Raw genomic sequence first — 26868 nt, 5'->3', positions numbered from 1 at the left:
ATTTTTGGTAATAGTGGAGACATCGTTTGTGTGGTTATCTTCTTTTGGGTTTGATGGAAAAGGATTATTTTCTTGCTCTTTCTAGGGTATGATTGCCCTTCTTGTATTGGAGCTTTCCTGCTATTATCCTTTGTAGAGCTGGATTTGTGGGAGGATACTGTGTAAATTCGGTTTTGTCATGGAATATCTTAGTTTCTCCATCTATGGTAATTGAGAGTTTTGCTGGGTAAAGTAGCTTGGGCTGGCATTTATGTTCTCTTAGGGTCTGTATGATATTTGTTCAGGATCTTCTGGCTTTTATAGTATCTGGTGAGAAGTCAGGTGTAATTCTGATAGGTTTGCCTTTATATGTTACTTGGCCTTTTCCCCTTACTGCTTTTAAAATTCTTTCTTTGTTTTGTACATTTTGTGTCTTGATTATTATGTGACGGGAGGTATATCTTTTTTGATCTAGTCTGTTTGGTGTTCTGTAGGCTTCCTGTGTGATTATGGGCATCCCATTCCTCAGGTTAGGGAAGTTCTCCCCAATAATTTTGTTGAAGATATTTACTGGCCCTTTAAGTTGGGAATCTTCACTCTCATCTATACCTATTATCCTTAGGTTTGGTCTTCTCATTGCGTCCTGGATTTCCTGGATGTTTTGTGTTAAGAACTTTTTGCATTTTGCGTTTTCTTTGACAGTTGTGTCAATATTTTCTAAGGTATTTCTGCACCTGAGATTCTTTCTTCTATCTCTTGTATTCTGTTGGTGATGCTTGTGTCTATGACTCCTGATTTTTTTCTTAGGTTTTATATCTCCAGGGTAGTCTCCCTTTGTGATTTCTTTATTGTTTCTACTTTCATTTTTATGTCCTGGATGGTTTTGTTCAATTCCTTCACCTGTTTTTTTTGTGTTTTCTTGTAATTCTTTAAAGGATTTTTGTGTTTCTTTAAGAACTTCATCCTGTTTTCCTGTGTTCTACTCAAGTTTTTTGATAGTGTTGTTTATTTCCTTCTTATAGTCCTCTAGCATCATCATTAGAAGTGATTTTAGATCTGGTTCTTGTTTTCCTGGTGATATGGGGAGTTCAGGACTTTCTAGTGTGGGAGAACTAGGTTCTGATGGTGGCAAGTACCTTGGGTTGCTGGTGCTTGTGTTCTTGCACTTGCCTTTTGCCATCTGGATCACCTTTGTGCTATCTGTGCTGTCTCTGATTGGCGCCTGTCTTTCCTATTATCTAGGTTGTGTCAGAACTGTTTGGGATGGGTTTTGCTGCTGGGGTTAGAGCTGAGGCCCAAGATGTGCTCCATGCTCAGGTGGAAACCGGAAGGGGCCTGGGATCCGGGTCAGGAGTGGATTCCTGGGTCCCAGTGGGTCCCGGTTGCTCCCTGATTGGGGGCAAGTATTGCCACCTCCTAGCCTAAGATACTGCTTGAGTTAGAGCTACTGAGGGCCCCCACTTCCTCTAGGTTCTGTGAGATTGAGTGCAGAGCTGACTCCGGGGATCTGCTAGGGCTCAGACTGGAAGGAACCCGGCCCCTGGCCAGGAGTGAGTTCCTGGGTCCCAGTGGGTCCCGGTTGCTCCCTGTTTGGGGGCAAGTATTGCCACCTCCTAGCCTAAGATACTGCTTGGCATAGAGGTCCTGAGAGCCCTGCTTCCTCTGGATTCTGTGAGATTGGGTGCAGAGCTGCCTCCCGGGATCTGCGAGTGCTCGGACCCAGACCGGATGGAGTCCGTGCTCTGGGCCAGGAGCGAATTCCTGGGTCCCAGTGGGTCCCGGTTGCTCCCTGTTTGCGGCAAGTGCTGCTTTTTCCTTACCTGGGATGCTGCCTGAGTTAAAGCTCCTGGGATTCCCTCTTTCTCTCAGTTTTCTGGGGTTTTGTACAGAGCTGCTGCCTGTGACCTGCTCTTTGCTCGGGCCCAGACCGGAAGTCCCTTAAAATCTTTTTTTTAATAAAAAGAAATAAATAGGGAGGAATAGCAAAAAAACCCAGCTTACTTTCTAAAGGACTGCAGGAAATTAAAAAATACTTGTGATTTCTTATAGTTGTTAAGATCAAAATGCAGAAAAGTTGCATTGAAACTTACTAATGATTATCTAATTATTGATCAACATTTGAAAATTCTATTCAAATTATGACTGTTAATATTACTAGGTAATTTTTCTCTGGGGAAATTTTCTGTGTACAAAACTGGTTTTTACTAATTTTTCCTCTGACTTAAGAACACATTTTGTGTAAACCATAAACTTAACAACTCAATAACTTTTGAGTAAGTCTTCAAAGTTGAAGTTACTTGACATAATGAAATAAGTTCTGCCCAAATTTTCTTTCATCTTTTATATCTTTTCTTACATTTTTAATTCATTATTCTGTGTATTTTATGATCTTGGTTTGCTAGTTGCTTCCTTTCAAATAGTCTTGAATTTTATTTTTGTTTGGTTTGGTTTGGTTTTTGAAAAATACTACTGGTTTCATGGTTTGTGATGCTTTGTTGCATTTCATTTGAAGAATTCAGATGCATCTATCTTGTATTTTATATTTCATCATGGTTTATCCTAGGTTCTGGGGGAATTTTTAATTTACTTTAATTTATTTGATTATTTTGTTTATTTACATTTCAGATGTTATCACCATTACCAGCTTTCCCTCTGCAAATCCCCTATCCCATCCCCACTCCTGCTTCTATGATGATGCTCCCCCACCTACCCACCCACTCCAGCTTCACAGCCCTAGCATTCTCCTACACTAGGGCATCCACAGGACCAAGGGCCTTCCTCCCATTGATCTCAGATAAGGCCATCCTTTGCTACATATGCATCTGGAGCTATGGGTCCCTCCATGTGTACTCTTCGGTTGGTGGTTTAGTCCCTGAGATCTCTGGAGGATCTGGTTGGTTGATATTCTTGTTTGTCCTATGAGGTTGCAAACTCCTTCAGCTCCTTCAGTCCCCCTAACTCCTCCATTGGGGACTCCGTACTCAGTCTGAAGGTTGACTGCGAGCATCCATATCTGTATTGGTCAGGCTCTGGCAGAGCTTCTCAGGAGACAGCTAAACCAGGCTCCAATCAGCAAGCACTTCTTGGCAATAGTTTCTGGGTTTGGTGTCTGGAGATGGGATGGAACCCTAGGTGGGGCAATCTTTGGATGGTCTTTGCTTCAGTCTCTGCTCTACAACTTGTCCCTGCATTACCTTTAGACAGGAGAAATTCTGTGTTAATATTTTTGAGATGGGTTATTGGCCCCATCCCTCAACCAGGGGCTGGGCCTTATCTCTGAATGTGATCTCTACAGGTTCTCTCTCCCTTTGTTGGATATTTCAGCTAATGTCATCCCCATTGGGTCCTAGGAGACTTCTGCTTTCCTGGCATTTGGGACTTTTTAGTGGATACCCTCAGTCCTCCATCCCCAACTGCTACACACCTCTGTTCAATTTATTGACCCTCTGTACTTCTCCCCTGTCTTCTCCCACATCTGATCCTGCCCCCTTTTCCCTCTGCTCTCTCCCTCTGAAATATCTCTCCCCCCTCTACTTCCCATAATAACTTTGTTCCCCCTTCTAAGTAGGACTGAAGCATTCACAATTTGTTCTTCCTTCTTGAGCTTCATGTGGTCTGTGAGTTGTATCATGGAGATTCCAAGCTTTTTTTCCCCGTAATATCCACTTATCAGTGACTACATACCATGTGTGTTCTTTTGTGTATAGGTTAATTCACTCAGGATGATATTTTCAAATTGCATCCATTTGCCTAAAATTTTCATGAAGTCATTGATTTTAATAGCTGAGTAGTACTCCATTGTGTAAATGTACCACATTTTCTGTATCCATTCTTCTGTTGAGGGATATTTGGGTTGTTTCCAGCTTCTGGCTATTATAAATAAGGATGCTATGAACATAGTGGAGCATGCGTCATTATTATATGTTGATGAATTTTTTCGGTATATGCCCAGGAGTAGTATAGGTGAGTTTTCAGATAGAACTATGTCCAATATTCTGAGGAACCACCAGACTTATTTCCAAAGTGATTTTACCAGCTTGCAGTCCCACCAGCAATGGAGGAGTGTTCCTCTTTCTCAACATCCTCACCAACATCTGCTGTCACCTGCATTTTAGATCTTAGCCATTCTGATTGGTGTGAGATGGAATCTTGAGGTCATTTTGAATTGCATTTCTCTCATGACTAAGGATGTTGAACATTTCTTTTAGTGTTTCTCAGCCATTTGCGATTCCTCAGTTAATTAATTCTCTATTTAGCTCTCTTCCTTATTTTATTTTTATATTTTTATTGGATATTTTATTTATATTTCAGATGTTATTCCCTTTCCCCATTTTTCCCCCACCCAGAAACCCCCTATCCCATTCCTCTTCCTCCTGCTTCTATGAGGATGTGCCACCCACCAACTCCCACCTCCCCACTCTCGAATTCCCCCACACCTGGGCATCCAGCCTTCACTGGACCAAGGACTTCTTCTCCCACCTATGCTTGACAAAGCCATCCTACCCTACATATACAACTGGAGCCACGGGTCCTTCCCTATGCGCTTCCAGGCTGGTGGTTTAGACCCTGGGAGCTCGAGTTGGGTGGTATTGTTGCTCTCTCTATGGGGCTGCAAACCCTTCAGCTCCTTCAGTCTTCTCTCTAACTTCTCCATTGGGAACTCCATGATCAGTCTATTTTTAATATGGTTATTTGGATCTCTGAAGTGTACCTTCTTGAGTTCTTTGTATATTTTAGATATTAGCCATCTATCAAATGTAAGGTTGGTAAAAGTCTTTTCCCAATTTGTGGGTTGCCATTTTGTCCTATTGACAGTGTTCTTTGCCTTACAGAAGCTTTGCAATTTTATGAGGTCCCATTTGTCAATTGTTAATCTTAAAGCATAAGCCATTGCTATTCTGTTCAGGAAGTTTTCCTCTGTGTCCAAGTATTCAAGGCTCTTCCCCATTTTCTCTTTTATTAGCTTCAGCATATCTGGTTTTATGTGGAGGTCCTTGATCCACTTGGACTTGAGTTTTGTACAAGGAGATGAGAATGGATGGATTTGCATTCTTCTACATGCTGACCTCCAGTTGAACCAGCACCATTTGTTGAAAATGCTGTCCTTTTTCCACCGGACGGTTTTAGCTTCTTTGTCAAAGATCAAGTGACCATAGGTGTGTGGGTTCACTTGTGTCTTCAATTCTATTCCATTGATCTACCTGCCTGTCTCTGTACCAAAACTTTGCAGTTTTTATCACTACTGCTCTGTAGTACAGCTTTAAGTCAGGGATGATGATTCCCCCCAGAAGATCTTTTATTGTTGAAAATAGTTTCCACTATCCTGGGTTTTTTGTTATTCCAAATGAATTTGAGAATTGCTCTTTCTAACTATGTGAAGAATTGAGTTGGAATTTTGCTGGGCATCACATTGAATTTGTAGATTGCTTTTGGCAAGATGGCCATTTTTACTATATTAATCCTGCCAATCCATGAGGATGGGAGATCTTTCCATCTTTTGAAATCTTCTATTTCTTTCTTCAGAGATTTGAAGTTCTTGTCATACTAATGTTTCACTTGTTTGGTTAGGGTCATACCAAGGTATTTTATATTGTTTGTGACTACTGTAAAGAGTGTTGTTTCCTTTCAGAATAGAAAGGCTACTAATTTGTTTAAGTTGATTTTATATCCAGCCACTTTGTTGAAGTTATCAGGTTTAAGAGTTCTCTGCTGAAGTTTTGGGGTCATTTAAGTATACTATCATATCATCTGCAAATAATGATATGTTGTCTTCTTTCTTTACAATTTGTATCCCTTTGACCTCCTTTTGTTGTCTAATTGCTCTAGCTAGAAATTCAAGTATTATACTGAGTAGATAGGGAGTCAGTGGGCAGCCTTGTTTAGTTCCTGATTTTAGTGGGATTGCTTCAAATTTCTCTCCATTTAGTTTGATGTTGGCTACTGGTTTGCTGTATATTGCTTTTACTAGGTTTAGGTATGGACCTTGAGTTCCTGTCTTTCGAAGACTTTTAACATGAAGGAATCTCAAATTTTGTCAAATGCTTTCTCAGAATCTAATGAAATGCTCATGTGTTTTTTTTTTTTGAGTTTGTTTATATAGTGGATTATGTTGATGGATTTCCATATATTGAACCATCCCTGCACTGCTGTGATGAAGCCTACTTGATAATGGTGAATGATCATTTTGATGTGTTCTTGGATTCAGTTTGTGGGAATTTTATTGAATATTTTTGCATCAATGTTTATAAGGGAAATTGCTCTGAAGTTATCTTTGTTGGGTCTTTGTGTGGTTTTAGTATCAGCATAACTACGGCTTCATAGAATGAATTGGGTAGTGTTCCTTCTGATGATTGTTGAATTTCCTCAGTTTCTGTTGCTATGTCTCCCTTTTCAGCAAAAGGTTAGAAAAGGCCTTGAGAAAAGATAGAAAGAGAGAAAGATGACAGCTGGTACAAGAATTGGTTTTCAGCCTCTCCATGGTTGTCAACCTTACTTCCTACCATTTTGGGACCACTAATTGGGTTACTTCTGCTTATTTCTTTTGGTCCCTGGGCCTTAAATAGGCTTACTAATTTTGTGAAGCAACAGATAGATATTCAGATACATTATCATAAATTAGCTATGGAGGACCACGAGACTCAAGATGAGGTTGTTACTCTATCCAGGGTGCTCCCAAAACCCATCTCCACTCAACCTAAAAGAAGGGACTTCTGGCCCTAGACCAAGCAGAGAGTTGTCACCCAGAAACCCCTCTGACTGGCAATCTGAATTCTTGCTTAGGCTGCGAGGCTAAGCACTACAGGGGAATATAAATAAAAATTAAAAATATCCTTCTGGCTTTTCTGAGGGACAAGCCTGACTGCATAGGGGTTGATGTCAAAAATATCCCCTCTCCAGGAAAAAGACATTGGGATGGGTAAGGCCCCCACGCCTCACTGAACAAAGTCAGGAGGACCAGAGCCATTACAAGGTCTCCTTCAATTACTGCAGGTGAGGCCTCTATTGCAGCCTTTACAAGATTAGAATCACCTCAGTCCTTCTGTATTTGGAGAAGGGAGGAGATGTCAGGGGCAGCCCTGCTTATACACTGAAGGCCTAAAATCAGCAATAGGCCTAAGTCAGCTTGCTAGCACAGTCTTGGATCTCTGTGGAAAAACACTGAAACAGATAGCTATAAGATATTGTAAACAGGCAGCTTTGGTGGAAGTTTACCAGCCTGGATGAGAACAAGTAGTCATAGGTCTTGTGGATAGTCATAGACATTGGGTAACCTTGGTGGATAGTACCAACTTAGATAAGGACAAGTAAATCATAGACAGAGTCATAGTGACCTTTCCCCTGAACCTTCACCCAGCTGACACTCTGTTCTGGAAGATATCTGTACTCCCCCTGAACATCTATGATCCTGCATCATTTTTCCCCGTATCCTGTCTTTTTGTGTATATAACCCCTGTGTGAAAAAGTAAAAACGCTGGTTTGATCAGCCTATAGACAAGCCATTGTTCTTTGCATTGGTCTGTGTCCCCCATCCTCTCTTTCAGGTGATCTCCCTGGACCCCTGTTTAATGCCCTCCTGGACAGGACATCTAGACATTCTAGAGGCTGAGAAGTCAGAGATGGTGTCAGTAGGGATGAATTATGATGGTCATCTTTTCCTGATACACTGATGATGCCTATAGTTCTGCCTTTATATTGTGTGAAAGGAAAGACAATTTCCTAAGGCCTTCCTGGTAAACACATTCATTCTATTCATAGGAACGATGTCCTCTAGGCATAATTATTCCCCAAAGCTGCCCTCTGATCCTATATCAGACTGGGTATTAGGTCTTAGTGGTTAGTTCTGGAGAAATATAAACTTTTAGAGTATCAGGAATCAAGAAATATAATATAAATGGAGAAGAATCATTTGTTAAGTTGGGAGAAATAATGCCCGGGAGATATTATAAATATGTACTAAGTATGCCTATTTGGGGTTGGACAGGGAAAACCTCACAGGTGTGAAAATAGAAGTTGAGATAGCTGCAGTTTGGTTAGAAGAAAGAACAAGCCTTCCTTCTGAGCCCTAGAAATCACATTTGGCAGGCGGCATTTTCCCTTACGTACATCGATCTCCAGTCTTTAGCTTTTATATAAAGAATACAGTGTTAGAACATTCATAGAACCAACTAACCTGGGCTGATAGGGGCTCAGAGACTAAACTGTCGACCAGGGTGCCTGCATGGGACTGACCTAGACCCTCACACATATGTTACAGTTGTGCAGCTTGGTCCTCATGTGGGACTCCTAGCAGCCAGAACAGCAGCTGTTTCTGACTCTTTTGCTTGCCTTTTGGACCTTTTCCTTCTGGATTGCCTTGGCCAGCCTTCATTTTGCCTTTATTGTTTGAGAGTAAAGGTATGTACTAAGAATATGTCTATGTTCCAGCCAGAAGGACTAAATGTTTGTTCTGATGGCTGAGCCACACCACAGCTTGAAACAATTTTTTTTCAGTAAGCAACACAATCTTGGGTTCTTAGGTTCACAGTGTGATCAAATATCTAGTAACACCTGAGCTCATAGGGGCTCACAGAGACTGAACCACCAATCAGAGAGCATGTATGGGGCAGATCTAGTACTTCTCTATATATGCAACAGATGTACAGCTTCTTCATGTGAGATCTCTAACAGCAAGAGCAAGGGATGTCTCTGACTCTGTTGCCTACTTTTGGGTCCCTTTTCCCTAATTAGATGGCCTTGTCTAGTCTTAATAAAAGAAGATGCACCCAATCCTACTACAACATAATGTGCCAAAGCAGGGTGATATCTATGTGAGGTCTCCCTTCTAAGAGTAGAAAAGGAGGGAGCATAGGGAGAGGGAAGATGAGGGGGAGGGTCTGGTAGGGGAGCTCTTTCATGAGGATGGAGTCTGCGGACTGAGAAACAATTCTTGGGAGACCGGAGGATTCGGTTGAAGGCGAGCTATATAAAGTAACAAAAACATCACCTGCTTATTAAGTAACACCCACTCCAGCCTTCTGGAGGCGAAGCTCTGATTGGTATGTAAAATAAAATTAATGAAAACCAGAAAGAAAAAAAAACTAGATCCATGTAAGGGTTTCCAAAAGACACATCTGATATAGGGAAATATCTAAAATATAGAAACAACTAAAAAAATGGACACCAAGCAAACAAATAACCCAATTAAAAATGGGGTATAGATCTAAACAGAATTCTTCAAAAAGGGAACACAAATGGCCAAGAAGCACTTAGATAAATCTTCAATATCCTCAGCCATCAAGAAAACCCAAATCAAAACTACTTTGAGATTTTATTTTATACCTATCAGTGTGGAGGTCCCTGCAAGTGTCACAGCCAGTGGTCAAATGATCTACAGAGGCAAGAATGAAAACTGGATTTGGTATGACTTAGGTGGGTGGGTTCAAACTTCTGGAATCTGATGACAAGTGCTTTATATTTGTATATATTTAAACACAGTAAAACTTTGGTAAGAACTTTCCACATGACAATTATCACAAAAAAAAGCTTTAAACAGTGCTATATCAAAATGCCTTTACAAAGTACCTCTCGTTCACAAAACCTTTTCCACATGCATGAGTTCTGTTGACCAAGAAACAGTGCTCAGCATAAGGACCTAGGGAAGAAGGGATTTGTAATAAGTATAATAGTAAACTCTTTTGCAAAGTACATGGGACTTCTTTCATGAGGATGGAGTCTGCAGACTGAGAAACAATTCTTGTGAGGCTGGAGGATTCGGTTGAAGGTCAGCTATATAAAGTAACAAAAACATCACCTGCTTATTAAGTAACACCCACTCCAGCCTTCTGGTTGATCAGATGTCAGTTCCTTCCATTTTAGAAATAAAATCCTGTGTGTTTAACAATTCTGATTTCTTTAGTGCTGTCTGTAAGTGCATGGACCTCTTGCCCTCTGCATGTCAGAATGGCTAAGATTCATAAAACAAGAGCAATCCTTGCTGTCAAGGATGTGGAGTAAGGCGAGTCTCATCCATTGCTTAGGCAGCCACGATGGAAAGCAATGTGTTAGGTCCTCAGGAAGATGGGAATTGATCTACCTCAAGAGCCAGCTATATTACTCCTGTATATCCAAAGGAGTCCATACCCTACTACAGAGGCACTTGCTCAAACATGTCCATTGCTTCTCTATTCATAATAGCCAGAAATTGGAAACAACCTAGATGTCCATCAATAAATAAATGGATAAACAAGGCATAGTATGGTATATTCACACAAAGGAATTTTATTCAGCTGTTACAAAAAAATTAAATCATAAAATTTTCAGTTAAATGGACTGAGCATAAATAAATTATACTGCGTCAGGCAACTCAGAACTAAAAAGATATATATGACATGCATTTTCTTATATGTAGCATTACCTGTTAAGTATTCAATACGTAGGCTACAGTTGATGCAACCACAGAGGTTAAGTATGTATTATAGGACTGGGGTGAAGAATTGGATTGCTCTAGGAAGGAGAAATAGAATAGTTATTGATAGATTAGTAGTGAACTGGGATGGGAGCGTCAAATAGGGAGAGGAAGGAAAAGTGGGACTAAGGAGAGAATATGGGGGAGCGACAGCTAAAATTAAGGGCCATTCAAAAGGTTGTATGAAAACTCAATAGAAGCTCCCAAAAATATATACATATATGAAGATGATCTAAAAGGAATCCCTGAAGAACAGGAGAGACTGAACCCAACTGGACATCTCTTGTCATAAAATGAAGCCTCCAGTTCTGAGAATGGGTTACATCAAGTATTGACCAAAGAGGCCCCATGAGAACCCCAAAACAACCAAGGCTATTGCCAAGGCTATTGGTTGCTTTCCACAAACTGTGGTAAGGTCCCATTGCTGAAGATAACACCGACACAACTCCTTAAACAGAAGTTGAGCTAGTGTCTAACTAGAACCTTCATCCTTACAGATTAGTGTTCATGGTACTGGAAGTTACTTATTACGTTACCAAAAGAAAAAGGTAAACAAACATCAACTCAGCTTCAAAGTCTTCAGTCTATGATGATGATCTACCTGTGAGGTATGCTAGTGAATAATAACACAAAGCTTGTGGGAGTAGCCAGCCAATGACTGATTAGACATAAGGCTCACTCTAGGAGATAGAATTTGTCTTAGGGATTCATTACTGTGAACACCAAGGCGACCCTTATAAAGGGTCATGTTTAATTAGGTTGACTCACAGTTTCAGAGGGTTAGTTCATTATTATCATGGTGGGAAGCATGGCAGCATGTAGACAGGCATGTTGCGGGAGGAGCTGAGAGTTCTGCATCTTCACCTAAAGGCAGTCAAAAGGAGACTGTCTTCTTCAGGCAGGCAGGCAGAGGGGTCTCTTCCACACTTGGGAGAGCTTGAGCACAGGAGGCCTCAAAGCCCTCTTATATAGCGAGACGCTTTCTCTAACAAGGCCACACCTACTCCAAAAGGCCATACCTTCTAATAATGCCACTCCCTATAGCCAAACATTGAAACACATGAATTTGTGGGGGTCACTCCTATTCAAACCACCACAGAACCCTTCTCCAGCATTGCCTGGATGGCAAAGTACCTGAGACCAGACAGGTCAAAGACTTAAAGGAAAACCAAATACTACTGTTCTGCTAAAGAAACATAGCCACAAAGGGACTCCTAGTGACATCCTGCTCTACTCATAGATCAGAGCTTTCAGTCATCATTAGAGAAGCTTCCTCCTGAAGTATATGGGAACAAATACAGAGGCCCACAGCCAGGAAACATGCAGAGTATGACAAAATCTTCAAAACATAGCAGGAATAATGTACATATGAACTCATAGAGACTTGTAGAATGCACAGGGCTGGCCAGCGGGGTCTGTGTGAAACAGACGGTTGCAGAATGCACAAGACCAGCATGGGTCTGTGCCAATTGGGCTCCCTGTGCTGAGAGGAGAAATAGTCACAAGTCTCCATCCCTAACCAGGCAATAATCTACATTTGATAACTTGCAAATGAAAAGTTACTTTTCTCTAACAGTGTTTCACTGTGGATCCAAACCACTCTTAAGAGCACGCCCCAGGTCCAGCAGTTGCTGCCAACACAGCTAGAACTCACTAGCATCTTTGAAGGTTCTCTCTCTCATAATGGTTTGTCAGGACATTTTATTTTAACCTTACTGGTCCTTAGAATACATAATATGGCTTCTGCTTTGCGTTTTTTATTGAATTCCTGTGGGCTCAAGTGTGTGTTTCTTTCCTTAGCTCTTTTTCGTCTGTCTTTCCCCTTTTCTGATTGTTTTTGTTTTATTTTATCACTATTGGTTAGATCCTGATTTGGTTTCTGAAGAGAGACTCAAAGGGTGTGGATTTGAATAGGCACAGAGATTCGGAGGCTCTTGGAGCAGTTAGGGGAGGGGGAATTGCAATCAGAATATAGCTTATGAAAAACCTATTTTCAATAAAAGAAAAGTAGTATATTCGAAAGCTATAGGGAAGTTAACGAAGGCATTGAAGGGCGGTCATTTGTGAAGAAAATCTCATGTAAGAAAAAAATACTCATGTAAAGCCAAATGCAATAATATAAAAGAGTATGTTGTTTGCTGGTAATATCAGAAAACAGGGCCTAAGTTCTTAAGGAATCCTAATAAAACACAAACTTCTTTCATTTACTTTCTAATCCATTGGAATCCAGTTGCTATATGGAGAGCTTGGTGAGCACAGAATGATTTTACTGGGCTTATTGATTATTTTCACAATTTCTCATCCTTTCTATGAAACCAAGAGTCGAACTACAGAACCATAGAAAACTGCAAATTATACCAAACAAGCCTGAGCCTTCGCAGCAGTGTGCGCGCGGAGGATAACCTTTTCCTGGGAAGTCCGTCCTCCAGCCTGGGCGTAACAGGCTCTGGTGGGCGTGGCTTGCGTAACGTCACTGCAGTGCGCCAACTGGCGGCAGATTCAAATCGACCGCTCTGGGGTGTGGAGACACAAGTGGCACGTCATTCTCAGGCGAGCGGTCCTGCGATCGCGGAAGCCGGGGCAGAGGGCAGTGAGGCCGGCCGTGAAGATGGCGCTCTCCACCACAGTCTCGAGGCGGATAAAGCGCAAGGCGCCCCGCGCCTTCCTCAAGCGCACCTTCAAGCAGAAGAAGCCGTGCCTCCGTCTGGAGACCTGCTGCGACCTCCTGGTAAGTCCCGCCCTCTCCACCCGCAGGCCCAGTAGCCGTGACTGGCAGCACCCCAACCTCGTCTGGATGCCGAGCGCCCCTGCACCGAGCGCCCCTGCCCCGGGAACGGTCTATAAGGATTCCAACTAAAGCCCCGCCCCTTATTGCTTCCTGGAGCAGCCATTAAGGACACTGGCTCTGTGAATCGTTTAAATGAGCTGTGTGTGGAAGGTAAACCGGCCACAAACAGATTTGGGCTCCTGCCTCCCCTAGCTCCTGTGTGATGTTACCGAACACATTGCTCCATGGCGGCTGCACTAGGTCCCTTACTAAAGGACAGTGGTCCAAAAGTGATCATGTAGCCGTGGCGTCAGGTTTTTAAAACTTTCAAGACTGTCGTTTTTCAGACTCATGTTTACCCGAAATATAATGTTTTCCACTAATTGGCCCCAATCCTACAACTCTGTTTCTACCTGGAAGTAAATTCAGTATGTCTTCTGTTTTTTTTTGGGGGGGGGATGGGCGAGGGGGTGTTGTTGTTTTGTTTGGTTTTGGTTTTTCAAGACAGGGTTTGTCTGTGTAGCCTGGCTGCCCTGGAACCCCCGCTGTAGACCAGGCTGGCTTCGAACTCAAAGATCTGTCTGCTTCTGGCACCACCAGTACCACTCTCAATATTAAAGACCTTTATTTGTTTTTGAGACAGGGCTTCTCTGTAACTGCCCTGGCAGTTCTGGAATTCAGTTTGTAGATTAGGCTGGCCCTCACAGAGACACCCTACCCCACCCCCACCGCTGCCTCCACCACCCAAGTGCAGGTGTTGCTCACTACAGTTTGTTTTGATTGAATGGAATGGATTTCATCTACAAAAGGAATATTACGTCCCCAGATTGAGCCATAGGAACACTTCCTTTCGTCTGTTCTGAAAGCACATGTCTCTTCCAGATGAAGGTGAAGAACTGGAGTTATTTTTTCTCTGTCTTCCCATCTACTGAATTCTTGCAGGGTTTCTATTATTTTCTTTTCTTTGAGAGGGGGCTTCACTATGTATCGGCAGGCTGGCCTGGAACTCATTTTGTAGACCAGGCTGGCCTTGAACACACAGGTACATCATCCTGACTTTGCCTGTCAGTGCTGGTATTAAAGCTGTTGCCCATCCTCCCTTTAAGATGTATTTAAAAATTGTTTTTACTTATGTGTGTCTGAGTGAATGCCGTGTGTGGGTGCTTGTAGCTTGAGCTTACTTATGTGTGTCTGTGAGTGAATGCCATGTGTGGGTGCTTGTAGCTTGAGTTAAGGGCAGTTGTCAGGTGCCTGACAATGGATGCTGACAACCTGGCTCCTCCAAAAGAGCAGCACATGCTTTTAACCATTGAGCCATCTCCAGATACTGGTTTTCTTTTCTTTCTTTCTTTTTTTTTTTGAAATTATTTTTTATTGGATATTTTATTTATATTTCAGATGTTATCCCCTTTCCCCATTTCCCCCCCCACCCAGAAACCCCCATCCCATCCCCCCTCCTCCTGCTTCTTTGAGAATGTGCCTCACCCAGCCACCCTTTCCCACCTCCCGCCCTCGCCCTCAAATTCCCTCACACTGGGGCATCTGGCCTTCATGGGACCAAGGACTTTTTCTCCCACCTATGCCTGACAAGGCCATCCTCCCCTACATATACAGCTGGAGCCATGGATCCCTCCCTAAGTGCTCCCAGGCTGGTGGTTTAGACTCTGGGAGCTCTGGTTGGTTGGTATTGTTGCTCTCCCCATGGGGCCTCAAACACCTTCAGCTCCTCAGTCTTCTCTCCAACTCCTCCATTGGGAACACATGATCAGTTCAATGGTTAGCTGTGAGCATCCGCCTCTGTATATGTCAGGCTCTGGCAGACCTCTAAGGAGACAGCTATATCAGGCTCCTGTCAGCATGCGCTTCCTGGTATCCACATCAGCGTCTACCTTTGGTGACTGCACATGGGATGGATATCCAGGTTGAACAGTCTGCAGATGGCCCCTCCTTCAGTTTCTGTCCCACACTTTGTCTCCATATTTGCTCCATGAGTATTTTGTTACTCCTTCTATGAAGGACAGAAACACCCACATTTTAGTTTTCCTTCTTCATGAGCTTCATGTGGTCTGTGAGTTGTATCTTTGATATTGCAAGCTTTTGGGCTAATATCTACTTATCAGTGAGTACGTACCATGTGTGTTCTTTTGTGATTGGGTTACCTCACTCAGGATAAGAATTTCATGAATTCATTGATTTTAATAGCTGAGTAATACTCCATTGTGTAAATGTACCACATTTTCAGTATCCATTCCATCTGGATTCTTTCCAGCTTCTGTCTATTATAAATAAGGCTGCTAGGAACATAGTGGAGCATGTGTCCTTGTTATATGTTGGAGCATCTTCTGGGTACATGCCCAGGAGTGATATAGCTGGGTCCTCAGGTAATGCTGTGTCAAGTTTTCTGAGGAATCGCCAGACTGATTTCCATAGTGATTGTATCAGCTTGTAATTCCACCAACAATGGAAGAATGTTCCTCTGTCTCCTATCTCCACATCCTGGACATCCTGGACAGCAAGCATATGCTATCCCCTGAGTTTTTGATCTTAACCATTCTGACTGGTGTAAGGTGGAATCTCAGGGTTGTTTTGATTTGCATTTCCCTGCTGACTAAGGATGTTGAACATTTCTTTAGGTACTTCTCAGCCATTTGAATTTCCACAGTTGAGAATTTTGTTTAGCTCTGTACTCCATTTTTTTAATAGGGTTATTTGGTTGTCTGGAATCTAATTTCTTGAGTTCTTTGTATGTATTGGATATGAGCCCTCTATCAGATGTAGGATTGGTAAAGATCTTTTCCCAATCTGTTGGTTGCCGTTTTGTCCTATTGACAGTGTCTTTTGCTTTGCAGAAGCTTTGCAATTTTATGAGGTTTCATTTGTCAATTGTTAACCTTAAAGCATAAGCCATTGGTGTTCTGTCCAGGAAGTTTTCCTCTGTGCCCAGGTATTCAGGGTTCTTCCCCACCTTCTTTTCTATTAGTTTCAGTGTCTCTGGTTTTATGTGGAGGTCCTTTATCCACTTGGACTTGAGCTTTGTACAAGGGGATAAGAATGGATGGATTTGCATTCTTCTACATGCTGACCTCCAGTTGAACCAGCACCATTGGTTGAAAATGCTGTCCTTTTTCCACTGGACGGTTTTATCTCCTTTGTCAAAGATCAAGTGTGGGTTCATTTCTGGATCTTCAATTCTATTCTGTTGAGCTTTCTGCCTGTCTCTGTACTGATACCATGCAGGGTTTCTTGTTTGTTTGTTTGTTTGTTTTTTTGTTTTGTTTTTTGTTTTTTTTTTTTAATCACTATAGCTCTGTAGTACAGCTCTAAGTCAGGTATGGTGATTCCTCCAGAAGTTCATTTGTTGTTGGGAATAGTTTTCAGAATCTTGGGTTTTTTGTTATTCCAAATGAACTTGAGAATTGCTCTTTCTATCTCTATGAAGAATTGAGTTGGAATTTTGATGGGGATCGCATTGAATCTGTAGATTGCTTTTGACAAGATAGTCATTTTTACTGCCTCAATCCTGCCAATCTATGAGCATGGAAGGTATTTCTGAGATCTTCTTCGATTTCTTTATTCAGAAACTTGAAGTTCTTGTCATACAGATCTTTCACTTGTTTGGTTAGAGTCACACCAAGGTATTTTATATTATTTGTGACTACTGTGAAGGGTGTCATTTCCCTAATTTCTTTCTCAGCCTGTTTATCCTTTGAGTAGAGGAAGGCAACTGATTTGTTTGAGTTAATTTTATATCCAGGCACTTTGGTGAAGTTGTTTATCAGGTTTAGGAGTTCTCTGGTGGATGTTTTGGGGTCACTTAAGTATACTCTCACATCATCTGCAAATAGTGGTATTTTGACTTCTTCCTTTCCTATTTGTATCCCTTTGACTTCCTTTTGCTGTCTAATTGCTCTAACTAGGACTTCCAGTACTATATTGAATAGGTAGGGAGAGAGTGGGATTGCTTCAAGTTTCTTTCCATTTAGTTTGATGTTGGCTACTGGTTTGCTGTATATTGCTTTTACTGTGTTTAGGTATGGGCCTTAAATTCCTGATCTTTCCAGGACTTTTACTATGAAGGGATGTTGAATGTTGTCAAATGCTTTCTCAGCATCTAGTGAGATGATCATGTGGTTTTTTTCTTTTAGTTTGTGTATATAGTGGATTATTTTGATGGATTTCCGTATATTGAACCATCCCTGCATCCCTGCGATGAAGCCTACTTGATTATGGTGAATGATCATTTTGATATGTTCTTGGATTCAGTTTTGTGGGAATTTTATTGAGTATTTTTGCATTGATACTCATAAAGGAGATTGGTCTGAAGTACTCTTTCTTTGTTACGTCTTTGTGTGGTTTAGGTATGAGTATAATTGTGGCTTCATAGAACGAATTGGGTAGTGTTCCTTCTGTTTCTGTTTTGTGGAATAGTTTGAAGAGAATTGGTATTAGGTCTTCTTGGAAGGTCTGATAGAATTCTGTACTAAAATTATCTGGTCCTGGACTTTTTTTTGGTGGGGAGCCTTTTAATGACTGCTGCTATTTCTTCAGGGGTTATGGGACCGATGAGATGGTTTATCTTTTCCTGATTTAACTTTGGTAGCTGGTATCTGTCTAGAAAATTGTCCATTTCATCCAGATTTTCCAGTTTTGTTGAGTATAGGCTTTTGTAGTAGGATCTGATGATTTTTTGAATTTTGTCAGTTTCTGTTGTTATCTCTCCCTTTTCAGTTCTGATTTGAATACTGTCTCTGTGCCCTCTGGTTAGTCTGGCTGAGGGTTTATCTATCTTGTTGATTTTCTCAAAGAACCACTCCTGGTTTTGTTGATTCTTTGTATAGTTCTTTTTGTTTCTACTTGGTTAATTTTAGCCCTGAGTTTGATTATTTCCTGCCTTCCTCTTCTCTTGGGTGTGTTTTCTTCTTTTTGTTCTAGATCTTTCAGGTGTGTTGTCAAGCTGCTAGTGTATGCTCTCTCCAGTTTCTTTTTGTAGGCACTTAGAGCTATGAGTTTTCCTCTTAGCACTGCTTTCATTGTGTCCCATAAGTTTTGGTATGAGGAACCTTCATTTTCATTAAATTCTGAAAAGTCTTTTAATTTCTTTCTTTATTTCTTCCTTGACCAAGTCACCATTGAGTAGAACATTATTAAGTTTCCACATGCATGTGGGCTTTCCATTGTTTTTGTCATTATTGAAGAGCAGCTTTAGTCCATGGTGATCTGATAGGATGCAAGGGACTATTTCAATCTTTTTATATCTGTTGAGGCCTGTTTTGTGACCAATTATATGGTCTTTTTTGCAGAAGGTACCATGAGGTGCTAAGAAGAAGGTATATTCTTTTGCTTTAGGATGAAATGTTCTATAGATATATATATCAGTTAAATCCATTTGGCTCCTAACTTCCGCTAGTTTCACTGTATCTCTATTTAATTTCTGTTTCCATGATCTATCCATTGCTGAGAGTGGGGTGTAGAAGTCCCCCACTATTATTGTGTGAGGTGCAATGTGTGCTTTGAGCTTTAGTAAAGTCTCTTTTACGAATGTGGGCGCCCTTTCATTTGGAGCATAGATGTTCAGAATTGAGAGTTCATCTTGGTAGATTTTTTCCTTTGATGTGTATGAAGTGTCCTTCCTTTTTTTTTTGATAACTTTTGGCTGAAAGTTGATTTTATTTGATATTAGAATGGCTACTCCAGCTTGTTTCTTGAGACCATTTGGTTGGAAAATTGTTTTCCAGACCTTTACTCTGAGGTAGTGTCTGTCTTTGACACTGAGTTCCATTTCTTGTATGCAGCAAAATGATGGGTCCTGTTTATGTATCCAGTCTGTTAGTCTATTTCTTTTTATTGGGGAATTCAGTCTGTTGATGTTCAGAGATATTAAGGAAAAATGATTGTTGCTTCTTATTATTTTTGTTAATATAGGTGAAATTATGTTTGTGTAGTTATCTTCTTTTGGGTTCGTTGAAAGAATATTACTTTCTTTTTCTAGGTTGTAGTTTCCCTCTTTGTGTTGGAGTTTTCCATCTATTATCCTTTGTAGGATAATAGGATTTGTGGAAAGATACTGTGTAAACTTGATTTTGTCATGGAATATCTTGGTTTCTCCATCTATAGTGATTAAGAGTTTTGCAGGGAATAGTAGTCTGGGCTGACATTTGTGTTCACTTAGGGTCTGTATGATGTCAGTTCAGGATCTTCTGGCTTTTATAGTCTCTGGTGTGAAGTCTGGTGTAATTCTTGTAGGTCTGCCTTTATATGTTACTTGACCTTTTTCCTTTACTGTTTTTAATATTTTTTCTTTGTTTTGTGCATGTGATGTTTTGATTACTATATGACAGGAGAAATTTCTGTTCTGGTCTAGTCTATTTGGAGTTCTATAGGCTTCTTGTATGTTTATGGGCATCTCTTTCTTTAGGTTAGGGAAATTTTCTTCTATAGTTTTGTTGAAGATATTAACTGGCCCTTTAAGTTGGGAATCTTCACTCTCATCTATACCTATTATCCTTAGGTTTGGTCTTCTCATTGTGTTCTGGGTTTCCTGAATGTTTTGGGTTAGGATCTTTTTGTGTTTTTCATTTTCTCTGACAGTTGTGTCAATGTTTTCCATGGTACCTTCTGCACATGAGATTCTCTCTTCTATCTTTTGTATTTGGTTGGTGATGCTTGCATCTAAGACTTCTGATCTCTTCTCTAGGTTTTCTATCTACAAGGTAGTCTCCCTTTGGGATTTCTTTATTGTTTCTACTTCCATTTTTAGATCCTGGATGGTTTTATTCAATTCCTTCAACTGTTTGGTTGTTCTTTCCTGCAATTCTTTAAGGGACTTTTTGTGTTTCCTCTTTGAGGGCTTCTCCCTGTTTACCTGTGTTCTCCTGTATTTCTGTAAGGGAGTTATTTATGACCTTCTTAAAGTCCTCTATCATCATCATAAGAACTGATTTTACATCCGAATCCTGCTTTTCTGGGGTTTTAGGGTATCCAGGACTTGCTATGGTGGGAGAACTATGCTCTGATGATGCCAGGTAATCTTGGTTTCTGTTGCTTATTTCTTGTGCTTGCCTTTCACCATCTGGTTATCTCTAGTGCTACCTTCACTCATTCACTTCCCTGAGTGCAGTGGTTCTTCTGCTGCTCTGAATGCAATGGTTCCTCTAGGAAGGGTCAGGATGTGGAGTCTTCATGGGAACAGACCAGCTAGGTGTCTGCCCCAGCAACAAAGACCAAGCAAAGGGTGGAAGAGGAGTGGTATTCCAGAGGATAGTGTTTGGATGGGTGATAGGTTCTGAGTGCCCCAGGCTCCTAGGTGCAGCTCTGGGGCATAGGGTTGTGGAGGAGGGTTCTTACCTGCTGCTCTGAGTACAGTGGTTCCTCTAGGATGGGTCAGGATATGGTGTCTTCAGGCGATACTGGTTTTCTTGACTATTATAGAATTATCTTCTATTCTCTCTCTCTCTCTTTAATTTCTAGAGTCAAAATGTAGCTCCTCTCACCCCGGGCAGGGGTTGGAATACCTCTTCTGTCACTTGTTCTTTTTTTTTTTTTTTTCTCATACTCTAGGAGAAAATTATGTACCATTGTTGCCCTCCCCTGCCGACTCCTTGGTGGTGGCTGAGATAGTGTAAGTGAGCTGGGATTCCCTGGAAGTACACTTTTGATAGTTTAATTCTGTTTTCCCTGGAGCCTAATAGAGAGCGAACCCCACCTGATGAGGAATAGCCAGGAGACTACTAGCTGATTCAAGGGGTTGTCAGGTCTTTCTCGAGTAGCTAGTTTCTATTTTCTGTCCTGGAGTGACCTGCAGCTGTATGGACTCTGGAGGAGTGCTCTAGGTGTCAGGGAAAGAAGCCAAGTTGAAGCACACTTCATAGTAATAGAGGCCAGAGCTCCTTCGGGCAGTTGTTCCCCGGTGCTGTTTTCAAGTTCTATCACTTTTGTTAAACAGTTCTTGTTTCGGCTTTTGTTCACTGACATGTCTTTCCTTACAGCTTTCTGCTCTCCATTAACTTCATAATTTTACCCAATAAAGCATTCTGTGCTATTCATAAAGTTTGCGCCATTTAAAGCAGCACATTTTGTTTTTTTTTTTATGACTACCATACGAGTTAGTTGTTGAGATGTTGATATTATTCTCAGAGTTTCAAATTCTGATGTTGTCTCCCAGGGCAGTATGCAGCCTTATGGAATGATTGTTCCATTAATCTAGGAACTAGAATCAGGAGCCTTTGTCTTCTTTGTTCAGCACAATACTCTGAAGCTTCTGAGTCATTATTGTTTGAAATACTTGGTAACTGATATAAATAATGACAGAAAGAAAATTGTGAAAAATACCTTTTAACAGGTTGTGAATAGTGCCCTCACAAACCTGGAAAAAGCCGTGGACTAGAAAGTTGTGAGTAATAAATTTGTGTTAAAAAAGTTTATATATTATCTAACACTACACGTGCTTTGCTTTTAAAGATCCATTTGAATTGCCTACTCTTTGTTCAGCGATTGGCAGAAGAGGCCAGGACAAATGCCTGTGAAAGTAAATCTGGAGTTATTAAAAAGGATCATGTACTGGCTGCAGCAAAGGTAAAATATAAATTTTCTTAGTAAGCAAGAGTTAACTTAAAAATATTGCTATGGCCATCATTTTTGTCTGATTCAAATACTTTTTATTTCAAAATCCCTGTAGGCTAGTATATTGCTAAGTTAGGAAGGAGTGTGAGGTGCACCGGCAAGGAAGCTTGGTGAGCTTTGGGAAAATGCACAGCATTCTTAGACCTTTGTAAACTGTTTAAGCACATGGTACTTTCTTTGATAGTTCCCATACTAATATCTCTTTGCTGACCTGGGTTACAGACTTTTGGAAGCCAGGCATCAGGCATGCCCTGGCAATTTTTATGAGGCTTCTAAATACTCTTCAGTGGGAAACACTACAACTATTAAAACCCAAATAAGGACTTTGCTGAAAGCAATGCAATGATTAAGAGTATGAAGAATATATGTAAGGGTTTTCAATTTAGATGGTTGTTTTTTCTAAGTATATAACATACTTAGCATTTTCTAAAATTTTCTAAAATTTTTATTGCCTTTATTGTGTACCTACATACACGTGTGCGTGTGTTTGTGTATGTGTACACAGGCACATGTGTGTACCTGTCACTTGTCATGGCATACCTGTAGGTCAGGGCAACTTTTGGCAGTTGGTCCTCTCTATGATATGGGATCAAACACAGGTCATCAGACTTACTGTCTGAGACATTACTGTCTCTACCTGCTGAGACAGCCCATGGGACCTGAGGTCTGGTTTTCTTTTTAAATTGTAGTAGCCCGATTCTTTTACATTTTTATTTTTATTTGTATAGTTTTGAAGCTAACTTAGGGCCTCATTCTTTCAGGATTTTTACAATCAAATATTTCCCTTTGTCTTATTTCTGCAACATTTAATGTCTTGAAAATTATATGTGAAGTACCAGCTGTTAAAATTCCAGCTTGTGATGTTTTACATTGAGATTGATTTATACTGCCTGATACTACTTTATACTTGTTTTGAGTTTGAGAACATTTTTTTTTTTTAATACTCTAGATCATTAATTTGTTGGCAGGGATAACACACGACATGATAGCCAAAACTTGTTTTGAAGTCAAATGTTTTGATACTTCTGGTTAGAATTGGCAAGGTTTGTGAGTGAAAGTGACTCTAAAACCAGATTGGGTAATCTAAAAATGTTTCCCATTTGTTGAGAGAGGTAGACTGTGTTAGAGAAATGTAGAACCTTGCAGATCAGTGATTCTGACTTGTTTTCCATAGCTATAATATGTATCTTTATTTCTTCCCTTACAGGTAATTCTGAAGAAGAGCAAAGGCTAGGTGTCAGCATGTGCTTGAGAATTATATGATGTGTTAACTTAAGTCATAACAGATCATAAAAACACTTTGTATATATCAGTTTATATTATGGATTATTAAAACATTGTATATGCATTTTATTTCTTTTAAGGAGTTATGCTTTATTCTTTAATGGCTTCTGAGTTTCTTTTGTGTTGCTGTATTGTTGCTTAGTGAATCAAAAATGAAATCATGCTGTATTGAATAGCTTGAAGAGATGTGTACTCCTTTGATTGAAGTTTATGTCTTTGAATTTAGCCATAATTATGCAGTGAATTTAATTTCTGAGGAAGCAACATTCAGTAAAGTCTGGGTACATTTTAAATATGTTAATTTTGGATGCATTTACAAAGCATGAGTTTTGTGTTACACTAGTAGCAATAGTAAAATTTCTCAACTAGAAGATTGTAAGCATCAGCTAAGGTTGTTACAAACTTGTTTCCATCTAGACACCACAAACAAGAAGATGTGAGTCAAACTGGCGTGCTTTCTTCAGTCACAGGGTTTAGTAGATAAGGCTTTTTCTCATGGCAATATTTTGGAAGCTTATTGCATATCACCCAATTTTCACTTTTAAATTTTCGTTCTGAGATAATTGAAATAGTGTATGAAGTTGCAAAGTTAATATAAACATACATTCTACACTAAACACCCATTTTCCTCAGTGGTCATATAAAACATATAGTGTAATATATCAAAAGCAAGAACTTGGTAATTCAAACAGCATATATGTAGCTTCGTGCTATTGTATCATGTGTGCAGATTCATGTGATTATATATGACCAATATATATTACTAGCTTAGTACCACAGAGGTCTTGTTGGTTTATACTCTTCCAGCTACCATATCCTCTACCAGAGTACCACCCTAGCCAACTCTTCTCCAGCTCTATAGCTTTGAGAATGGAAGCATGCAGGAAATAAGCATTGGCGATGTTTTTCACTCAGTGTAATACCCTTGAGTTCTGTTCTAGTCATTGCGTGTGTTCACTTCTGAGTGGTGTGGATGCACCATATTTTATATAGCTGTTTGCTTATTGAAGAACATTTTGCTTTGTCTAATTTGGGGATTACTATAAATAAAATTTCTATGAATGATTATAAGCATTTTTTAAAATGTGTATAAGTTTTCATTTTTTTCTAGGAAAAATGCCTAGAAGTTTGATTGATGGGTCAAATGGCAAGTATATGTTTAAGTTTTAAAAAAACAAGACAAACAAAAATAACTAAACTATGGTAAAGTGATTGTACTACATTTTTACCAGCAATGTATGAAAATAATTTTATTCACATTCTAGTAAGCAGTTTTTTGTTATTGTAATTTTTCTGACAGAATTATGCAGTTTTAATTTGCATACATTGCATAGTGGCTGTCTATGCTGAGGCTCCTATTACAAATTGCCATACACCAGGAAGCTTATAAGCAAGTATTTGTGTCAGTTCTGGTGGTTAAAAGTCCAAACTCTGATCTCACAGAACTCTTAAGTGAGTTCTGGTGGTGTATATATTACATTATTCAGCTTCAACTCACAAAGATTTAGGAAATACAAATTATGTGGGAGAAAGATTGTAGTAATTATGAAGGACTTAAGATATAATCTATAGATAAATACTTTAAAATTGAAAATAAGGAACAGTCACAGTCTAATAGCATATATAACAGTTTTCTTTAAAACTAAATGTCCATGGTGGCTGAGATGACTCAGCAGATAAAGACAGATGCAAAACTTTAATGCCAACCTTCTGCCTTGAGTTTGGTACCCAGAAGCCATGTTACAGTAGAAGGAGAGTACCAACTCTCCAAAGTTGTTATCTGACCTCCACCCAAGCTAGACGGTACTAGCCATGTGATCCGGAAGTGGCAGGTTCACTCCTATCAAACACAAAAGTATAGACAAAACAAAAATCTTTGTTTTCTAGGCCAGTTACCAAAAGGTAAAGAAAAGAAATTCTTTGTGGAAATAGAATTTGAAACCTGGATGTCAACCTAATATAAAGGTCCTTTTATATCGACACTAGAGAAGTACACACCGCAGAGTATGCAAGTAGATAGAATACTAAAAATCTGTCTGAGCAAGGGCATGCATTATTTCAAAATAGTAAGGCAGGTGAGGTGATTAGTTTTATGTTACTATTCACATACAGGAAGAAGACTCAAGAATAAAGAATCAAGTTATGCCAGGTCTGTAAGACAAATATTTTAAACATCTGGCTCTTGTGGAAGAGTAAACTGGAGAAAATATTGTCTTTACAATGAGAGTCACCAATAAATGGAGTCTAAAGTAGGAAAAGTTCAAAAAATGCCACTTGAGAATTAAAATCACTTGTAAATTTCTATTAGAAAATATTTCATGTAAATCTTAATACTCAGAACATGGAGATAGATTCTGGACTCAAGGTTTCCTTTAGAGGCACCATTACCCATGCCAGATCACCAGGTCAACAGGAAGTCTATCAAAAAATTCAGACTTGACTTGAAAGGAGGCAAAAATGAGTTGAGCCAGGGAAATGGAGGGTACAGAAAACTGAATGTTGGAACTGTATCATACTCTAGAAGTTGCCAGTTGTCTTTGAAGAGGCCTTGTTTCAGGTTCTACAAGTGTTAAAGTGAAAAGAAATAGTCCCTAAATACTCTTTACATAGGTAATGTAGTATTGCAACAAAAAAATGCACATTGTGGTCAGTTATAGACTATTTCAAGTTGAGGGGAAGGTTTTAAAGGTAAAGTGGTTAAATATGACATTTTGAAACATGAGTTTGGAAGACATCAATACGAAGAGTGGCCTGTGTATGGGGTTAATAGACAATGGTTGTGCAGATATTCTTACAGAAATTTTTATTTACTTTTGTTTGTTTTCATGAAGTAGTTCTGATAGTCTAGTCTTCTGTGAGTGGTTCTGTTAGCAGGAATATATAGATGCAATACTTTCATGGTTTCTCAGTTTTACTTAACTACTACTAGTTAGGGTTTGACAAAAAAGACCCCACGTTCATCCTGAAGGCTTTCATGTGCTGTCAGTACCTGTGTTGTCTTAAGTTATCTTCCAGCTTTGTTTTATATTCCTTTATTATTTTTCTGGATGGAATGTATATTTTTCCAAGGCAAGAGCCTCTCATTGAATCCTCAAAAATGTGCAGGTTTTTTAATTCTGAAACAAGAACTCTACTTTGAATGGTAGGTCTTGAAGAGGAAGCATTAATTCCTCCAGTTACACATAGACAGTAGTAATGTACTTGTAAACACACACACACACACACACACACACACACACACACACACACACATATATCCATGGCCTTTCTAAACTCGGAGAATAGTAAGTTTTTCAGAAGCTAATATAAAGAATAGTTTAAAAATATTAAACTCCTAACATTAAGTTTATTATTCTTGATGGAATTCTGAGCCAAAGAATGTCTTTATTTTTATGTATTATTGTATAAGAGTCCTAAAGCAAAGTCACTATTTTACTAAAAGCAGTCTGGCATTTATTTCTTTCCCCTCTGTTCTGTTCACTTCTAATTTTCTCCTGTAATCTTGTATTTTTATTGTTGCTAAGGCTTGAACCCAGGCCTTCATGATGCTAGGGAACTATGTCACCAGTGAACAATATTCCAACTCTCTTTCAATTTTCTTAAAAAAAAATATTTGCATTAGAAAGGTTTTTCGGTTAATAGTCAGACTGGAAGCACTCTTCTTGATTTGTTTGAAGCTGTAGATAGTAAGATACATCTCATGTAAAGTTGGAGTAGCTTTAGCCTGTATGCTTAATTTAACTTAAAAACATTTCCAGTTAATATAAAAATATGC

At 39.8% G+C, this 26868-nt stretch overlaps 1 protein-coding gene across 2 annotated transcripts; it reads left to right on the top strand.

The window, feature by feature from the left end:
• The first annotated feature begins 13031 nt into the window (after positions 1–13031).
• Cenpw (centromere protein W) lies at positions 13032–23162 on the top strand. 2 transcript variants are annotated; one of them, XM_028766500.1, is made up of 3 exons: positions 13032–13151; positions 21648–21761; positions 23017–23162. In XM_028766500.1, the coding sequence occupies exons 1-3, from the start codon at positions 13032–13034 to the stop codon at positions 23041–23043; spliced, it is 261 nt and encodes an 86-aa protein (XP_028622333.1). In that variant the 3' UTR covers positions 23044–23162. The 2 variants fall into 2 exon arrangements, with proteins under 2 accessions (XP_028622333.1, XP_028622334.1); XM_028766501.1 differs by lacking the exon at positions 23017–23162 and having other exon boundaries at positions 21688–21765.
• The last annotated feature ends 3706 nt before the right edge of the window (positions 23163–26868 follow it).

Source organism: Grammomys surdaster, unplaced genomic scaffold (assembly GCF_004785775.1).
Source record: "Grammomys surdaster isolate TR1022 unplaced genomic scaffold, NIH_TR_1.0 168, whole genome shotgun sequence".
In the NCBI taxonomy this organism is placed as follows: domain Eukaryota; kingdom Metazoa; phylum Chordata; class Mammalia; order Rodentia; family Muridae; genus Grammomys; species Grammomys surdaster.
The sequence above is the reverse complement of the archived record's forward strand: the minus strand, read 5'-3'. Positions and strand labels throughout refer to the sequence as shown.

Excerpts from the sequence above, each read along its gene's own strand:
- Cenpw (XM_028766500.1), top strand. The coding sequence starts at position 13,032 with ATGGCGCTCTCCACCACAGTCTCGAGGCGGATAAAGCGCAAGGCGCCC. Across the intron at positions 13,152-21,647 it reads AGACCTGCTGCGACCTCCTG|ATCCATTTGAATTGCCTACT; the intron begins GTAAGTCCCGCC and ends TTGCTTTTAAAG. Across the intron at positions 21,762-23,016 it reads ATGTACTGGCTGCAGCAAAG|GTAATTCTGAAGAAGAGCAA; the intron begins GTAAAATATAAA and ends CTTCCCTTACAG.